This window comes from Schistocerca americana, chromosome 8 (genome assembly GCF_021461395.2).
Source record: "Schistocerca americana isolate TAMUIC-IGC-003095 chromosome 8, iqSchAmer2.1, whole genome shotgun sequence".
In the NCBI taxonomy this organism is placed as follows: domain Eukaryota; kingdom Metazoa; phylum Arthropoda; class Insecta; order Orthoptera; family Acrididae; genus Schistocerca; species Schistocerca americana.
The window spans coordinates 357,702,634-357,722,820 of record NC_060126.1 but is presented as its reverse complement, the minus strand read 5'-3'; the positions used below and the strand labels follow the sequence as shown (position 1 = coordinate 357,722,820).

The window sequence follows — 20,187 nt, the reverse complement described above, 5'->3', positions numbered from 1 at the left end:
GGTGAACGCACATTGGAAGCGTGTATTCGTCATCGCCATACTGGCGTATCACCCGGCGTGATGGTATGGGGTGTCATTGGTTACACGTCTCTGTCACCTATTGTTCGCATTGACGGCACTTTGAACAGTGGACGTTACATTTCAGATGTGTTACGACCCGTGGCTCTACCCTTCATTCGATCCCTGCGAAACCCTACATTTCAACAAGATAACGCACGACCGCCTGTTGCAGGTCCTGTACAGGCCTTTCTGGATACATAAAATGTTCGACTGCTGCCCTGGTCAGCACATTCTCCAGATCTCTCACCAATTGAAAATATCTGGTCAATGGTGGCCGAGCAGCTGGCTCGTCACAATACGACAGTCACTACTCTTGATGAACTGTGGTATCGAGTTGAAGTTGCATGGGCAGCTGTACCTGTACGCGCCATCCAAGGTCTGTTTGACTCAATGCCCAGGCGAACCAAGCCTTTTTTACAGCCAGAGGTGGTTGTTCTGGGTACTGATTCCTCAGGATCTATGTATCCAAACTGCGTGAAAATGTAATCACATGTCAGTTCTAGCATAATATATTTGTCCAATGAATACCCGTTTGTCATCTGCATTTCTTCTTGGTGTAGCAATTTTAATGGCCAGTAGTGTATAAGCAACGCAAACAAATTTTTTTTTTTACCAAATTGTTTCTGTAAAATCGTCTGAGAATGACTGCAGAGTGCGCGCCTCGATTATATCGTCGCCGACCGGCCGATGTCGGCCTCCCCTTCCGAACAAAGGAAAACTGGTCACTGCGTATCGGCGACCGTATCCTGCGCGGACTCTTAACTCGATAATGCGGTTACTGGCGAACTTGGGATGAACACTACAATAAAGTGGACATCAAAGGGAATAGTTTGAGCGAAAAAAAATCAGTTTTTCGACATTTTCAGAGAGGGCTATCGCTGAGGTGTGTTGTCGGTGCTTGTGTGCGCAGTGACGGCGGCGTGGAAGGAGCCGATCCCCGGCTGGGTGGACAACCTGAACGGGCCGACGGGCCTGCTGGCGGGCGCGGGCAAGGGCGTGCTGCGCACCATCCTGTGCCACCGCGACATGGTGGCCGACCTGGTGCCCGTCGACGTCGCCATCAACCTGCTCATCGCCGTCGCCTGGTACACCGCCACGCAGAGGTAACGCACGCCCGCCGGTCGGCCTCAGCGCCTGGCACTGCGGTGGTTTTCATAAGAAACTAAAACTTAACAGACTATGAGGGCCCAACGGTGCTGGCCCGCCGCAGTGTCATCCTCAGCCCACAGGTGTCACTGGATTCGGATACGGAGAGGTATGAGGTCAGCACCCCGCTCTCACGGCAATATGTCAGACCGGAGCCGCTAATTTTCAATCAAGTAGCTCCTCAATTTGCCTCACAGGGACTGAGTGCACCCAGCTTGCCAACAGCGCTCGGCAGACCGGACGGTCACCCATCCAAGTACTAGCCCAACCCGATAGCGCTTAACTTCGGTGATCTGACGGGGTACAGGCCTACCTCAAATCAGCAACGTCATCCCTTTAGGGATTAGCCTCTTCGGCCTGATCCGGCCTCAATCCATTTTTGTTCAAAAAATTGGTTGAAATGGCTCTAAGCATTATGGGTCTTAACATCTGAGGTCATCAGTCCCATAGACTTAGAACTACTTAAACCTAACTAACCTACGGACATCACACACATCCATGCCCGAGGCAGGATTCGAACCTGCGACTGCAGCAGACTGAAGTGCCTAGAACCGCTCGGCCACCACGGCCGGCTAATCCATTTTTGTCTTGGTCTTTCTGGTTTTCTTCAGTCAATGGGTCTCTACTGTTTACTTCATCCTTCGTTCTCAAATCAGAGAATGTAAATAATATCGAATATTCATAACAAAGTCCCAGAACGTGTTAACAACGCTAACATGAAAAAAAACTTGCATGTGACAGGGTGCGAACCCACATCGTCTCTATTGAGGGCTTATATAGTCGAGACATTATTAAACGACATTTAATTATAGTGGTGACGTGTTTGTGATGTTTTTTCAATGCCTTAAAACGACATGCTGCAAATTTTAAAACAAGCATATTTCATGTTTAATTTGTATAAATTATCGACGATAACAGCTCAGTCCTGAGAGAGCACTCTTATATTATGAAGGAATTAACCGTCGGTAAATCATTATGTTACATTTTTACACTGAAGAGCCAAACAAACTGGTACACGTACCTAATGCCGTGTAGGGACCCAGAGAGCACTCGGAAGTGCCGAATCCAGTTAGCGAGTATGCGTAACAGCACAGGTCGCAACGCACGAAAGCATACAACTATTTATTGTTAAACAGATGAAGAGTGTAAATTTAAACGGTCTAAGTGACATTTTTTTTCACAAAACGAATTTTCAGTTCCGTGGTGTCGGGTGTCCATAAACCATTCCTAAGTACGAAATCATAGAGAAAACGTTTCAGATATTCATCACTAGATGGCGCATGGTCTTTGCACTAGGCAGTGCCTCCCTTTGGAGTTCGAGGGCCAAGTCGTTGTTCCGCCAGACTGAAACTAAATTATTGAGGCAGCTAAACCTGTGAACCCATTTCGCGTAATTCCACCGCATACAACAGGCTTCTTTGATTTTAAAGATGCTGCTGAAACATTGTTCTCAGTCTAGTCGTGAAATCTCCAAATGCAGTATGATCAAAGAATTTAATACTCATCCGTATTAAATAGCTATTGAAAATTGTTGCTCTGAAACATGAGAATTAAAAATCGGATGATGTATGGTGTGCTTCACAAGACCAGCCACATCCATCGCTTACAAAATAGAAAGACATGTTGACAATGTTCCTAGTTATTCCTCTACAGCGTATGGAGTTCCACATTAAAATTTGAAACACGTGATCCGAAGAATAGACTGAGGTAAGACAGATTTTTGCCTTAAGTTTACATAGTGTCTCAGTATTAATGACCTTTTTTTGTGGTTTTCAGTCCTGAGACTGGTTTGATGCAGCTCTCCATGCTACTCTATCCTGTGCAAGCTCCTTCATCTCCCAGTACCTACTGCAACCTACATCCTTCTGAATCTGCTTAGTGTATTCATCTCTAGGTCTCCCTCTACGATTTCTATCCTCCACGCTGCCCTCCAATACTAAATTTGTGATCCTTGATGTCTCAGGAAATGTCCTACCAACCGATCCCTTCTTCTTGACAAGTTGTGCCACAAACTTTTCTCCCCAATCCTATTCAATACCTCGTCATTAGTTACGTGATCTACCCACCTAATCTTCAACATTTTTCTGTAGCACCACATTTCGAAAGCTTCTATTCTCTTCTTGTCCAAACTATTTATTGTCCATGTTTCACTTCCATACATGGCTACACTCCATACAAATACTTTCAGAAACGACTTCCTGACACTTAAATCTATACTCGATGTTAACAAATTTCTCTTCTTCAGAAACGCTTTCCTTTCCATTGCCAGTCTACATTTTATATCCTCTCTACTTCGACCATCATCAGTTATTTTGTTCCCCAAATAGCAGAACTCCTTTATTAATTTAAGTGTCTCATTTCCTAATCTAATTCCCTCAGCATCATCCGACTTAATTCGACTACATTCCATTATCCTCGTTTTACTTTTGTTGATGTTCATCTTATATCCTCCTTTCAAGACACTGTCCATTCCGTTCAACTGCTATTCCAAGTTCTTTGCTGTCTCTGAAAGAATTACAATGTCATCGGCGAACCTCAAAGATTTTATTTCTTCTCCCTGGATTTTAATACCTACTCCGAATTTTTCTTTTGTTTCCTTTACTGCTTGCTCAATATACAGATTGAATAACATCGGCGATATGCTACAACCCTGTCTCACTCCCTTCCCAACCACTGCTTCTCTTTCATGTCCCTCGACTCTCGTAACTGCCATCTGGTTTCTGTACAAATTGTAAATAGCCTTTCACTCCCTGTATTTTACCCCTGCCACCTTTAGAATTTGGAAGAGAGTATTCCAGTCAACATTGTCAAAAGCTTTCTCCAAGTCTACAAATGCTAGAAACGTAGGTTTGCCTTTCCTTAATCTTTCTTCTAAGATAAGTCGTAAGGTCAGTATTGCCTCACGTGTTCCAACATTTCTACGGTATCCAAACTGATCTTCCCCCAGTTTTTCCATTCGTCTGTAAATAATTCGCGTTAGTATTTTGCAGCTGTGGCTTATTAAACTGATAGTTCGGTAATTTTCACATCTGTCAACACCTGCTTTCTTTGGGATTGGAATTATTATATTCTTCTTGATGTCTGAGGGTATGTCGCCTGTCTCATACATCTTGCTCACCAGATGATAGAGTTTTGTCAGGACTGGCTCTCCCAAGGCCGTCAGTAGTTCTAATGGAATGTTGTCTACTCCCGGGGCCTTGTTTTGACTCAGGTCTTTCAGTGCTCTGTCAAACTCTTCTCGCAGTATCGTATCTCCCATTTCATCTTCATCTACATCCTCTTCCATTTCCATAACATTGTCCTCAAGTACATCGCCCTTGTGTAGACCCTCTATATACTCCTTCCACCTTTCTGCTTTCCCCTCTTTGCTTAGAACTGGGTTTCCATCTGAGCTCTTGATGTTCATACAAGTGGCTCTCTTTTCTCCAAAGGTCTCTTTAATTTTCCTGTAGGCTGTATCTATCTTACCCCTAGTGATATGCGCCTCTACATCCTTACATTTGTCCTCTAGCCATCCCTGCTTAGCCATTTTGCACTTCCTGTCGATCTCATTTTTGAGACGTTTGTATTCCCTTTTTGCCTGCTTCATTTACTGCATTTTCATATTTTCTCCTTTCATCAATTAAATTCAGTATCTCTTCTGTTACCCAAGGATTTCTACTAGCTCTCGTCTTTTTACCTACTTGATCCTCTGCTGCCTTCACTATTTCATTCCTCAAAGCTACCCATTCTTCTTCTACTGTATTTCTTTCCCCCATTCCTGTCAATTGTTCTCTTATGCTGTCCCTGAAACTCTGTACAACCTCTGGTTTAGTCAGTTTATCCAGGTCCCATCTCCTTAAATTCCCACCTTTTTGCAATTTCTTCAGTTTTAATCTACAGTTCATAACCAATAGATTGTGGTCAGAGTCCACATCTGCCCCTGGAAATGTCCTACAATTTAAAACCTGGTTCCTAAATCTCTGTCTTACCATTATATAATCTATCTGATACCTTTTAGTATCTCCAGGAATCTTCCATGCATACAACCTTCTTTTATAATTCTTGAACCAAGTGTTAGCTATGATTAAGTTATGCTCTGTGCAAAATTCTACCAGACGGCTTCCTCTTTCATTTCTTAGCCCCAATCCACATTCACCTACTATGTTTCCTTCTCTCCCTTTTCCTACTGTCGAATTCCAGTCACCCATGACTATTAAATTTTCGTCTCCCTTCACTACCTGAATAATTTCTTTTATCTCATCATACATTTCTTCAATTTCTTCATCTGCAGAGCTAGTTGGCATATAAACTTGTACTACTGTAGTAGGCATGGGCTTCGTGTCTATCTTGGCCACTATAATACGTTCACTATGCTGTTTGTAGTATCTAACCCGCACTCCTGTTTTTTATTCATTATTAAACCTACTCCTGCATTACCCCTATTTGATTTTGTATTTATAAGCCTGTATTCACCTGACCAGAAGTCTTGTTCCTCCTGCCGGCCGGCCGCGGTGGTCTCGCGGTTCTAGGCGCGCAGTCCGGAACCGTGCGATTGCTACGGTCGCAGGTTCGAATCCTGCCTCGGGCATGGATGTGTGTGATGTCCTTAGGTTAGTTAGGTTTAAGTAGTTCTAAGTTCTAGGGGACTGATGACCACAGCAGTTGAGTCCCATAGTGCTCAGAGCCATTTGAACCATTTTTTGAACCTCCTGCCACCGAACTGCACTAATTCCCACTATATCTAACTTTAACCTATCCATTTCCCTTTTTAAATTTTCTAACCTACCTGCCCGATTAAGGGATCTGACATTCCACGCTCCGATCCGTAGAATGCCAGTTTTCTTTTTCCTGATAACGACGTCCTCTTGAGTAGTCCCCACCCGGAGATCCGAATGTGGGACTATTTTACCTCCTGAATATTTTACCCAAGAGGTCGCCATCATCATTTAACCATACAGTAAATCTGCATGCCCTCGAGAAAAATTACGGCTGTAGTTTCCCTTTGCTTTCAGCCGTTCGCAGTACCACAATAGCAAGGCCGTTTTGGTTAGTGTTACAAGGCCAGATCAGTCAATCATCCAGACTGTTGCCCTTGCAACTACTGAAAAGGCTGCTGCCCCTCTTCAGGAACCACAGGTTTGTCTGGCCTCTCAACAGATACCCCTCCATTGTGGTTGCACCTACGGTACGGCTATCTGTATCGTTGAGGCACGCAAGCCTCCCCACCAACGGCAAGGTCCATGGTTCATGGGGGGAGCATGAAACAAAAACTTTCTGATTGGCACTTAGAATCAGTCAGGCCACTAGTATGACACCTAGAACGTTTTTAATAAATTATTTATTTCCTAATTTGTATCATTGTTTTTTGCAGTTATGAAATAAGCAACGCAACTCTGTGGTATCAGAATACCTTCACAGTTTTTTTGGATACGAGTAAGTTATACGTAGGAGGAAATATATTGTTTTTTTTTTCATTTTGACAAATATGAGATTTGGCACTTAGAACGTATGACATTTCCACTCCTCAGTTACCTCCCATTTCTTTGTAGATCACTGAAGGTGCCTGCTACGATTATGTGAATCTTGTGTCACGAAAACAAAAACAATAATTTATTTTCAAAAGACGGATAATATTTATTATTATCTTCACTGTTGAAACAAAAATGGAGCATCCTAAAGCACAAGTTCATTTTATTGACAAGCACAGTGACAGGTAGTTCATCATTGTAGGAGAGTAAAACAACAAATTCAGAGCAAATAAAACAGACGTCACAGTATAAGGTGCCCAAACAGTCTTGTCAGTGGACAGTTACGGCAACGTAGGCGTGTATTCTCGCATGCAAAGGATAGGTGCCGAATGCGACAAGTTGTACCAAGCATCTTGCACCTTCTGTTGCAGTTCGGGAATGGTTCTTGCTGGCTCTGGAGAGCGAATAAGTTCCCGCTTCACCATGTCCCATACCTGTTCAGTTGGAGAAAGATCGAATAGTCTTACTGGCCAGTGCCGTTGTTGTTGACCATTAAGTTGTGTCGCGGCAACCGTATGTGGACGTGCATTGTCCTGCTGAAAAACCACATCAATGTACTGTCGAAGAAATGGCTGTAGCACGGGAACTACTTTTGCAATGTAGCGGGCCGCGGTTACTTTACTTTACAAAAACATCAAATGTGATCACGAGTTGTAACTGATGGGCCCCCACACTATGAGGCCTTCACTGAGACGTGTGTGTCGTAGGTGAATACACTCCAGAATAAGCCGCTCATGAGATTATCGCAATAGACTTATATGTCCATTATTCGCGTACAGAGAAAAGCTTCTCTGATCACTGAAGACAACAGAGCATCATTCCGCTCTCCGGTTAACTCTTTCAGGACATCAGAGTAACTGTGCTTGACGGTCTTGTGGTAGCAGTGATAACCTGGCCACAGGAACGTGTGACGTTAGTCCTGCTGCAAGCCGACGGTTTCCAGTAGTCCTTGGTGACAGGTCAGGTGCAACATGTGCCCAGATTTCATCCCTGGGTGATTTTTGGAGGCCTCGGACAACGCGTCTATACTACAGGGATGTCCAGAACATAGTGTATGGGCATGAGAATGATCCAAAAACCATTGCTGAAGGCAGCGACACACCATCGATACATGTACAGCAGTCCAGCGATATGTCCTCCAGCTTCTTGCAGACCTGCAATGCGACGCTGCTCAAATGGCTGAAGTTGTTCAACAGGAATACGTACTCGTCGTCGTACCCTAGAATGAATGCTGCAAGCACTGTTCGCCTCTAAACTCTGCACAGGGGGCGCACGGATAAGCCTCCTGAGTGCAATCCGATGGCCAATAACCGTGACAGAAGAGTCATTAACACCACTTGGTACGAGGTGTGTGAGAAAAGGAGTGAGGCTGATTTCTTACCTATCAAAGTTTTTATTTTTTTCAAAGAACAATATTGTCCTATTCAAAGTAGTTCTCTTCCCAGCTATACACGGGCGGAGTCGTTGTTCCCAATCTTAGTAGCAGCGCTGAAAGGCTGTAGGTGGTAGGGCCTTTAACATGTCGGCCATTTTCTTTTCAATGTTCTCCAGAGTCGCAAAATGACGTCCTTTTAAGGCATTTTTCCAATTTCGGGAAAAGAAAATGGTCATATGTAAAATCGGTAAGCGGATCTAAATCCCCTATTCAGTCACTCGTTGACCACGATGGCACCGAAACAGAGGACGACCGAAGAAAGGCAGAAATACTGAATTCAGTGTTCCGAAACTGTTTCACTGCGGAAAATCGTAACACGGTCCCTGACTTCAGCCGTCGCACGGACGCCAAAATGGAAAATATTGAAATAAACGATATCGGAATTGAAAAACAACTGCTATCATTTAGTAGCGGAAAAGCATCCGGACCAGACGAGATACCCTTAAGATTCTACAGTGATTATGCTAAAGAACTTGCCCCCTTTCTATCAGCAATTTATCGTAGATCGCTGGAAGAACGTAAAGTACCTAGCGACTGGAAGAAAGCGCAGGTCGTTCCCATTTTCAAGAAGGGTCATAAATCAGATGCGAATAATTATAGGCCTATTTCGCTTACGTCAATCTGTTGTAGAATAATGGAACATGTTTTGTGTTCTCGTATTATGACGTTCTTAGATAATACAAATCTCCTTCATCATAACCAACATGGATTCCGCAAACAGAGATCATGTGAAACTCAGCTCGCCCTATTTGCCCAAGAAATTCACAGTGCCGTAGACACTGGCGAGCAGATTGATGCCGTATTCCTGGACTTCAGGAAGGCATTTGATACGGTTCCGCACTTACGTTTAGTGAAAAAAATACGAGCTTACGGAATATCGGACCAGGTTTGTGATTGGATTCAGGATTTCCTAGAAGAAAGAACACAACATGTCATTCTTAACGGTTCAAAATCTGCAGATGTAGAGGTAATTTCGGGAGTACCGCAGGGAAGCGTGATAGGACCTTTATTGTTTACAATATACATAAATGACTTAGTTGACAACATCGGTAGTTCCGTGAGGCTATTTGCAGATGACACGGTTGTCTACAAGAAAGTAGCAACATCAGAAGACTCGTACGTACTCCAGGAGGACCTGCAGAGGATTAATGCATGGTGCGACAGCTGGCAGCTTTCCCTAAACGTAGATAAATGTAATATAATGCGCATACATAGGGACAGAAATCCATTCCAGTACGATTATGCCATAGGTGGTAAATCATTGGAAGCGGTAACGACCGTAAAATACTTAAGAGTTACTATCCGGAGCGATCTGAAGTGGAATGATCACATAAAACAAATAGTGGGAAAAGCAGGCGCCAGGTTGAGATTCATAGGAAGAATTCTAAGAAAATGTGACTCATCGACGAAAGAAGTAGCTTACAAAACACTTGTTCGTCCGATTCTTGAGTATTGCTCATCAGTATGGGACCCTTACCAGGTTGGATTAATAGAAGAGATAGACATGATCCAGCGAAAAGCAGCGCGATTCGTCATGGGGACATTTAGTCAGCGCGAGAGCGTTACGGAGATGCTGAACAAGCTCCAGTGGCGGACACTTCAAGAAAGGCGTTACGCAATACGGAGAGGTTTATTATCGAAATTACGAGAGAGCACATTCCGGGAAGAGATGGGCAACATATTACTACCGCCCACATATATCTCGCGTAATGACCACAACGAAAAGATCCGAGAAATTAGAGCAAATACGGAGACTTACAAGCAGTCGTTCTTCCCACGCACAATTCGTGAATGGAACAGGGAAGGGGGGATCAGATAGTGGTACAATAAGTACCCTCCGCCACACACCGTAAGGTGGCTCGCGGAGTATAGATGTAGATGTAGATGTAGAAAAAAGCCACAAGCACACAGGCCAGATGAATAGGCGAGATGCAGAACAACAGGAATGCCTTCAGAGGCCAAAAATTCCATGATGGAAGTGGCCATGTGACATGGGACAATGTCACGATGGAGCATCCACTTGTCAGCAACGTCCGACCTCCGTCGATTTACACTTTTCCTGAACCTTTCAAGAACATCTTTGTGAAACACTTGGTTGGCGGTGTGTACTGGAGGAACGAATTCTTCGTGCACACTACGCCTACTGTCAAAAAGTAAATCAGCATTGTTCTAATATTTGATTTCCTCATTCGAGCTTTTTTCGGTCGGGGAGATGTCTCAGTGTTCCACCCCTCACTTTGCTACTTTGTCCCAGGATCGCATTCAAAAATCCAGGATCACACGACTGATCCATTCATGGTCAAATCTGATGTACGGTGAAAGTGGTTAACAGCTCACCTATCAGCCGTATTATTTAAACATCGGTCTGGCTTCACAAGATCATGCACACTTTCTATGTTTTCGCTGGTTTTTGAAGTTGAATGTCTACTGGGCGAAGTTCATCTTCACAGCGTTCTCGCCCTTCCAAAAATTATTTGTGCCAACGAAAAACTTGTGCTCTTGATAAAAGATGTTCCTCATAGGCATGTTTCAACTTTTCAGAAGTCACATTCGCGGATTTCCCGAGTTTAACACAAAACCTGATAGCATAACTCTGCTCCAAATTCCACTGTTCCATTTTCGTCACACACATAAATAACACAACTTCACGGATGGCGCACTCAAAAATCACGTGATGGCTGTGCGGAGCTGAAGCTCGGACTGAGCATCTGGAAGGCATGAACATACCGATATACACAATTAGAACAACACAGCGTCGCCAGATCGTTCGCAGTGTTGTCAGTCTTATTGTTTTTCTCACACACCTCGTATGCACATATTATACCCAGGTGCCATTGATCACAGTCCTTGAGGATGTTGCATTTTTTTTCCAGAGTGTACAAGATGAACATATTTGAAGTAGCAACTGAAAAAGAATGGTTGCGGAAGGAAACACTAGTCGCATTATTAGACTGTAGATTGAATAACTCTCAGTTCTCGGTATCTGATACGAACTGGAACGAATCTCAATGTAGAAGATGTAGTACTTGTCCTGTGACGGTCCCTTGTGCTGTGCGCAGGCCAAACAGCATCCTGGTCTACAACTGCACCTCGGGCAGCGCGAACCCGATCCGGTGGCGAGACGTCGAGGAGATCGGCCACGAGAACCTGCTGAAGAACCCGTTCAGCGACGTGCTCTGGTACCCCGGCGGCAGCTTCAAGAGCTCCAGGCTCGTCAACAACTTCTGCGTGTTCGCCTTCCACTTGCTACCCGCCTACGTGCTCGACATCGCAGCACGCCTCTCCGGGAAGAAGCCCATGTGAGTATAAAGCCTCCCTCCGCCTCTCACTTGTCATTTCTTCTTTTACATCGTATACAGTTAGCAATGGTTAGCCGCAAGAATAACGTCGTTCGTTACTTGAAAACAAGTATTGCCTTTAAACCACGGGAACATACACAGTCCGCCTCACAAGAAAGGTGACTGCAGTGAAAAAAAATGCAAGACGTTGTTTATATTTAGTTTACATGAGTTTTTATTCAAACTATGCTTCAGGTGAGTCAATGAACATCTGAATGTTTTGGAAAAATTGTTCGAAACAAATCTGACACTCAACTTTTGGAATTGCCTACAGTTCAATGATCGTAGCCTTCTGGATACCTGAAATCGTGTCCAAACGCTTCCCTTTCAGTGATATTTTCAGTTTTGGAACTAAACAGAACTCACATGGAGACAAGTCAGGTGAACAAGGAGGGCGCTCAAGCAGCACGATACAGTTTTGAGCCAAGAAATCAGGTACGACCTTGCTTTTGTACACTGGTGCAGTGTCCTGCAGCAAATACCATATTCCTTCATTCCGGTAAGAAAAATGGAAATGAGCGTATGACATCGTTGGCCGGTATTCCCCTAGTCGGGGAAGTGCGGCCGCCAAGTGCAAGTCTTATTTCATTCGACGCCACATTGGGCGACTTGCGCGCCGGTGATGAGGATGAAATGATGATGAGGACAACACAACACCCATCCCAGTGTGGAGAAAATCTCCTTGCCGGCCGGGAATCGAACCCGAACCCGCTTCTTTGGGAGGCGAGCACGTTACCACCCAGCTAAGCAGGCACACTCTTGATACCGATATTCACGTCGAACTCGAAGAATCCTCGCCCACAAACGATTGAAAACAGACAGGTAGTATCTCCGACAGGGAGCGAGTAACTGCTTCAGCCGAGTTTAATAATTCTTGGCCACGCGGGATTAGCCGAGCGCTCTAAGGCGCTGCAGTCATGGACTGTGCGGCTAGTCCTGGCGGAGGTTCGGGTCCTCCCTCGGGCATGGGTGTGTGTGTTTGTCCTTAGGATAATTTAGGTTAAGTAGTGTGTAAGCTTAGGGATTGATGACCTTAGCAGTTAAGTCCCATAGGATTTCACACAACTCTTGAGTGTGCGTTTAAATGCGTTCAAGCTCTCGATAGCACACGACGATGTTAAGACCTTTAGTGGGTACATTTTCAATTCAGTTTTGATTTCCAATGGACCCAGCATGGAGCCGAACATTTGTTTAGTGTGGCGGACTAGTTGGCTACTGTGACCTCACAAGTTTGTTGCGGGGCCCGTATTTCTCGTCGGCCCCGTTACGACGTAAGACATGAAGTTTCGGTCCATGACGGCTGATCTTTTCATATCTCCGCTGTGTTCCGCTCTGTAATCCTTTTGATCGTCAGTGAGTGAATGGGGCGCAAAACGACAACAGATCTTCTTTTTAGTGGGAAATTTTTATTTAGAATGCCTCGCATAGTTGTTTTAGAGGTTCCAGTGAGCTCCTCAATTAATCTGGCAGATGTACAACGATCATTTCAAAGAATTTCAGCCACGTTTGGAACATTTTCTTCGACTGTAACTGTCAATGATGCACTTCGACGTAGACCATCTACAGTGCTGTCTCTCCCATCACGAAACCTTGCGTACCACTTAAAAACGTTTTTACAATCATTACTTCACTATCATAAACAGACCGTACGAGATCAAAACTGTTATTGGCACTTTTACCCGATTTAAAACAAAACTTAATGTTCGCACTTTGTTCCAGTCCATTTTAACGACCTAAGTTCAAATCATATTAATTATTTCGGTTGTTATGAGCAGTATGTGATGCCAGATCTGTTAAATTTAAAACGGAAGGTAGTCGAAATACAACGCTAGTTAATTCGTGCATCCGTTCACAGATGACATTAGTTGTTACGCAAATATAAAATCAGTCCCCATTCCGGTGGGAAGAATTGTATTCCCCTACAGGAACTAGTATTGGTCAAAACTGAAAGAAAAGTTCCGATAATTATATGTCTGGAATGCAATACGTGTTGAGATATGGGCCGTTTTACTTGTGACGAGTAATGTGTAATATTCTGTGGTGTAAGCTCTCTCTAACTGTTGCAGTAGGTTGCTAGACGAATTACCAACGCCACTGGAGAACGCTGATCTTGCAGAAAGACGACTGTGAGTTATGCAGGATGAGACACCACGCCATTTTCTACGAATCGTGCGACAATACCTCTCCGCAACGTTCCGTGAGTGATGGCTTGGTCGACAAGGTCCGGTAACATAACCGGACTTAAATTTGTTGGATTTCCGGCTATGGCGATAATTAAAGGCATTGGTAAAGCCAAACCCATCTACAATCTACAGCCTTTGCAGGTGCATGTGGCTAATGTATGTGACACAGTCCCAATGGAGGCATATGTACATGAAACGGTGCCTAATTCACTGCCAAAAATCAATGAAAGATGTCCCTTTACGCGTGGTAACCACATGCACCACTGACTATAATGTCTCCTCGACATAATAGACACATAGGAATGAGAGGACAGACTGGCCCCTATTGTGAACATACTTTTGTTTCCGGACATACCGTTATTGGAGCTTTTCTTCTAGTTCTGACCAACACTACATCCTGCAGGAATACTTGACGTACACTGAGGTGACAAAAGTCCTATGACTTCATACGTCCTAAAACCGTGTAGGACCTCCTTTTTCCCAGTGTAGTGCAGCGACTCGAAGTGGCATGGACAGGATTTTCTGCACAAAATGACCTCTCGATTATCCCCCATGAATGTTAGATGGGATTCATGTCGGACGATATGGGCGGCTAAATCATTCGTTCGAATTGTCCAGAAAGTTCGTAAACCATTCGCAAACAGTTGTGGCCTGGTAACATGGTGCAATGTATGGGAACATGAAGTCCATAAATGGCTGCAAATGGTCTCCAACTAGCCGAAAATAACCATCTTCAGTCAATCTAGGTCCAGTTGGACCAGAGGACCCAGTCCATTCCTAATAAACTCAGCCCACACGATTAAGGAGCCGCCAGCAGCTTTCACAGTGCCTTGTTGACAGTTTGGGTCCATGGCTGGGTTGGGTCTCCGACACACTGAACCCTACCACCAGCTCCTACCAGCTCAAATCGAGGCCCCTCTGACCAGACCACCGTTTTCCAGTCTCTAGAGGCCAACCAATTTCGTAACGAGCCCAGGAGAGCAGCTGCAGCCGATGTCATGCTGTTAGCAAAGCCACTCGCATCGGCCGTCTGCTGACATTGCCCATTAAAGTCACATTTCACTGCCCTGCGCTAACGGAACGTTCGTCGTAGCCCCACGCTGATTTCTGCGGATATTTCACGCAGTGCTGCTTGTTTGTTAGCACTGGCAACTCTACGCAACCGCCCCTGCTCTCGGTGGTTAATTGACGGCCGTCGGCCACTACGTTGTTCGTGGTGAGAGGTAGTGCCTGAAATCTGGTATTCTCGACACAGTCTTGACAATGCGCATCTCGGAATATTGAATTCCCTAACGATTTCCGAAATGAAATGACCCATGCTTCTAGCTCCAATTACCATTCTGCGTCAAAGTCTGTTACTTACCGTCGCGCGTCTATAGTCACGTCGGAAGCCTTTTCCCATGAATCACCTGCGTACAAATGACAGCTCCCCCAATCCACTACCATTTCTTACCTTGTGTATGCGACAGTACCGTCATCTGAATATATGCATGTCGCTATCCAGTGACAACTTCCGTGTACATTGTTAAACACCTCGTAGGTCCCACACTCGGGCAATCACAAACTTTCACACAACAGGCGCACTGCTTTAGTCTCCAGCCCCACATCACACAGATGGAATTTTTCACAATACAGGCACTATGTTTCCCTAAGTCAGTATGCCTAGACTCTGTGAATTAGGGACTAACTTCCGTCGAAGACTTTTGGTCTTTAGAGAAGACCAGAATATTAGACTGGGGAGCAGGCCGGGATGGCCGAGCGGTTCTAGGCGCTACAGCCTGGAACCGCGCGACCACTACGGTCGCAGGTTCGAATCCTGCCACGGGCATGGATGTGTGTGATGTCCTTAGGTTAGTTAGGGGACTGATGACCTCACAAGTTAAGTCCCATAGTGCTCAGAGCCATTTGAACCATTTTTAGATTGGGGAAGGATGGGAAAGGAAATCCACCGTGACATTTTCAAAGAAACAATCGCAGCATTTATCTATGGCTATTTATGGAAATCACAAAAAACTTAAATCAGAATATCGTTGTCATGATTTGAGCCATTACGAATTAGAATACGAATCCAGTAACATCCGGTTTTGTCATAGTGACAAGGTACGTAATTCAGTGTCTACATTCCGGGATAACCCTTAAACGATATGGAGAAACTACGAAGAAGGCGCATCTACACTGCACAACACAATTGGAGGATCGCCTTGTTGAAACCCCGCACATGTTTCCCATTGCGATGCGGAAGTTTGATATTTGGCACAAGCGTGCCGACAATCTTCTTCTATAATGCTGCGAAAGGAAGTCGCCCTGCGAGCTAACGACTTGGCGACGCTTCAAAAAGCAGGGTGCCGACAGATGCGAAAGAAAGGCTACAACTCAGAAGTTCATGTGAGGTGTAAGGTGGCTTAGAGATGTCACATTGGCACCACATTTCACCGCAATTCTGCCCAACGTGCCAGCAGGTGTGTCACATGAGAGCAACTTCGGCACACTTCCTCTAACACACATTTCACCCCTTCTTTCGCCGCCTCTGCGACAGAGGTCAGAACGGCGACACCCAGCGTTGAAATACTGCGGTCTTCCTCCGGGTGGCCGAGGAAAGCATTCCAGTCACACCGCCGCTCAGAATCCTCATGAAAAGCTCTCAGGAGGTGGCATAAACAGCGTCAGTGAAACCACCCGTTCCCTTGCGGAGTTGATTCCCACACATTTCTCAGACGAAAACGACAGTTCGCAGTGCTATGAGTAGCAGGACGGCATCCTCGACAACGTTCGGAACTGGTGACACACCCTCCCAGGAAGGTTCAGTCTTTCTCTAAGGACATCGTGAACCAGCAACCCCATCGAAAGCGATCTGACTCCTTTGGAGTGTGTGCTGTCGTGTACAGGTTAGAATCACTGAACCATTCAAAACCATTCGACGACATCTGAACGTGATCCGAAGCAGCAAACGGTGTTCATGCTTTTTCAATCCTCCTGTTTCACACCCTGCTGGCCGGCTGGAGTGGCCGTGCGGTCCTGGGAGCTACAGTCTGGAACCGAGCGACCGCTACGGTCGCAGGTTCAAATCCTGCCTCGGGCATGGATGTGTGTGATGTCCTTAGGTTAGTTAGGTTTAATTAGTTCTAAGTTCTAGGCGACTGATGACCTCAGAAGTTAAGTCGCATAGTGCTCAGAGCCATTGAACCTTTGAACACCCTGCTGTGATGAGATCACACTGAGGAGTAACACTGACAAATGCATGAATATAGCGGCAAAGAGTTACACTAATGCCCCCCCCCCTCCCCCAGTTCAGCAACACCGTTGGTTCCCCTGCGCGCATCTGCTGAGCACTTCAAAAATGTACCTGTACAGTGGCAGACTCCCAGTCAACTCAGAGGCTCTCTACTGCTGTTCTAGCGCCTCAACGCACGCAATCCCTTCGATATTCCTCACATTCCACATGCCTGCAATCAGGCTTACAATTTGTCCGTTAAGAAGAGTGGATTATATTCATCTACATTCGAAGTAACCTATACCTACATTAATTAACCAATATGCGTAAACAAACACAAACATTTGTATTAAAAACGACTTAGTGGTAAACGTTGTAAGTAAAAAATTACTGATTTTTAAAAAATTATTTATTAGCAGTTTCAATTCACTAAGAAGATAATTTAGTTCTTTTCAGGCCCAAAAATTTAATTCTCTTCTATCTGTGCGCCAGAATTCCGGAAAAGCAATCATTTCCTGTCGTAAGAAAACTTACTTTTGATGCATGCCAATGAACTCTCTACTGTTTGAAGCTAACGATTGGTCAGCTGCCAGAACGCTGACCAGTCACATTGTTGTTTACTCCTGTAGATAACCATTTTCGATGGGCTGAACTAACTATATCACATTTGGTGACAATGGTTTTTATCTAACAAACAAATCGTAGGAAATGCTGAAAGTACAAGATGTCTAGCAGGGTTCTTTCCACACAAGTAGCAACATTGCGATCGCTGAGGGCGTTATCTGCTCACACATCACTGAACAGAACGATTATTGGCATGTAGTTACCTTCAACGTTATCTTTGACTCGTATTCTCTAGAATTGTAACTAGTGGCGGTTCTCCCCAGTTCAGTACGTCAGAGCCATTGACATTATCATTTATACATCTAGACATAACGTTCAACAAACCATCTCTCACCATTCGAAAACTGTCGAGCACACTACCGTGACTTGGAGCAAGTCATAATTTCGGATTACTACCTAACATTCTTTCCTATTATATAGGCTTCATTTGCCGATGCTAAAAAATAACACTCATCTGGAACAGATGAGTTACCTCCGAATCTTTTCATTTTATTCATTCTTAGATTATAAATTACAGAAGAAAAAAGAACAAGTTTGAATGTTGATGCATTGTAAAATGTTTCAATCTTCATGACCACTATCAATTCTCCAATTACACACAGCAGGAATATAAGGCATATACATCGTTATCACTTGCGGACATAACTACTTGTTTTAAAGATTATAATTAATAATTAATCTTTTGACGTGATGTATCTGTTTTCTAGAAATTTCTGAAAAGTTTTTCAGATACTTCTACGTTTCAGCAACTGACCAGACCGTATGGTAATGGTTGAGCTCTGGTTTGTAATGATAGTGCTGAAGATCCCACTATAATAGATGAATAACCTTGTGTTTTCATGAAAGGCGACAGGTATATGTCTAGGCTGTATATATGCTATTACTGGTAGACTGTGTTTCTCAGTGCCTGTCACAAATAATTGACCTAACAGAAATCAGACAACACACTAACGTAAGTGCAGAACTGTGAAGACTTCATGTGAATCCATTCATCGGATACTACAATAAAGTTCATTCATTAAATATGAAGTCAGGGTTGAATGCACAGCTGAGATGATGCATGTGCAGGAGTACAGTGTACAATAATGTTCGCCATTGAATGCACCATGTTCAAAGATTTGGATATTAGTACACCCATGCAACCTTATGCACCCCTAATTATCAATATATTTACAAATGCCAACCCTGGACGGTTACGGGATAACTCATTCACGATCTAGAGGGAAAAAGCTCAATATTATTCCTGTACGTATCAGACAGCTAGGAATTATTTATTTGTTGTATGGGCTTCATTCCAGAAGAAAGGCTACTTTCAAAAGGTGGTGAAGTGATTTCTGGCCGGAGAATTACATTAAAAGCAGCACATACCAACAAATTAATTTTTTTAAGTTCTTCAGTCAATAAGTTTTGGAACTGATAATTTTTTCATTCATGTTATCTGAAAGAGTGAATGTTAAAAAGCACCAAAGTCACTTTCTCATAGTTTTGAGAAAAGCAAAACAAACTTTTTCCCCTGTGTGTTTACTTAATAGTCTTTTGGTAAACTTACATATTAAAATATACACATAGCCCTACAATTAGGTACACATTTCCACACTTAATACCTAGTAGGAAGTCGGACAAAAATTATTTTATCTTGTTGATTTAGGTACCCTTTAACATTCAATAAAATTTAAAGTGTGGTTTTTCTTCAAATAATGCAGGTTTTTATTAAATAATGAGTACGATCTGTTAGCTCATATTGGAGCCACAAATCTTTAATGTTTAATGAATATTATTACATTATAAAGGCTTGTTTTTCTGAACCTTATGCATTATCATTGAGAGAAACAGAAGCTACTGACCACTGTAAAAGTTGATCGTCAAAGCCTTTCTGTTTTTTTTTTTTTTTTTTTTTACAATGTACAGGTTAATTTTCTTTAAGTCTTCAGTTTCGTAACTTTTGATAGATTTTTTTCGTTGTAGATAAGCTTCTTGACTAGGTGAAGATACTTCATTAGTTTTCTTGAAGATAAATGTATTAAGTCTTTGAAACCCCCAGGTCATGTATGACATATGTATTCAATCGTTTTTACAATACCTTTGTGTTCGTGAGAGAACTGAAAAATAATGATACTTGGAAATACTAAAATGGGCTCTTTCATTTCTTGGCAGGTGTCTGATTTCAAGAGAGAGATTGACGACTTCTTGTAATAAGTAGGCCACCAAGTAGAACACCGATGATTATGTCGGTCTCGACCCGCATAACTGCCGCAGTATATTTTTTCTCAGCATTAGCTATAAACTCACAGAATTCACTTGGAGCGTAGAAACAGTGACGTTTCCAAGTGGAACGTTTTATTACCCTGAATTTTCTGTCGCATGGATTGCATGAATGTCCACGTAAAGGGGAAAAAATGTTTAATCGTTTTAAACTTGCATGTATCAGTTAGGGCTAGACAAAACTCTAGACAGTGCATGGTTCTTGTTTAGCTAGGAAAATTATCTGGAAACAGGTATAATTCGGCAACTCTCTCGGGTACATTGTTTTTAGTGTAGTCCAACGGGAACGAAGTAGCTTCATCGGGTCCTTTATGGGCCTGACTTTCATGGTAGATGTAATGGGCTAAATCTGTTTTAGTGTTGAAAATACGAAAAACGTTCACTGTGATAACCCTCAAGTAATGAATTTCCTGAACAG

General features: G+C 43.6%; 1 protein-coding gene across 2 annotated transcripts in view; it reads left to right on the top strand.

The window, feature by feature from the left end:
• Positions 1-20,187, top strand: part of LOC124544760 (putative fatty acyl-CoA reductase CG5065) — a 202,263-nt gene that overhangs the window by 145,867 nt on the left and 36,209 nt on the right. For both annotated transcript variants that reach the window (XM_047123436.1, XM_047123435.1), the window contains exons 6-7: positions 971-1,163; positions 11,211-11,450. In XM_047123436.1, coding sequence (XP_046979392.1) covers positions 971-1,163; positions 11,211-11,450 — 433 coding nt within the window. The remainder of the gene's footprint in view (positions 1-970; positions 1,164-11,210; positions 11,451-20,187) is intronic.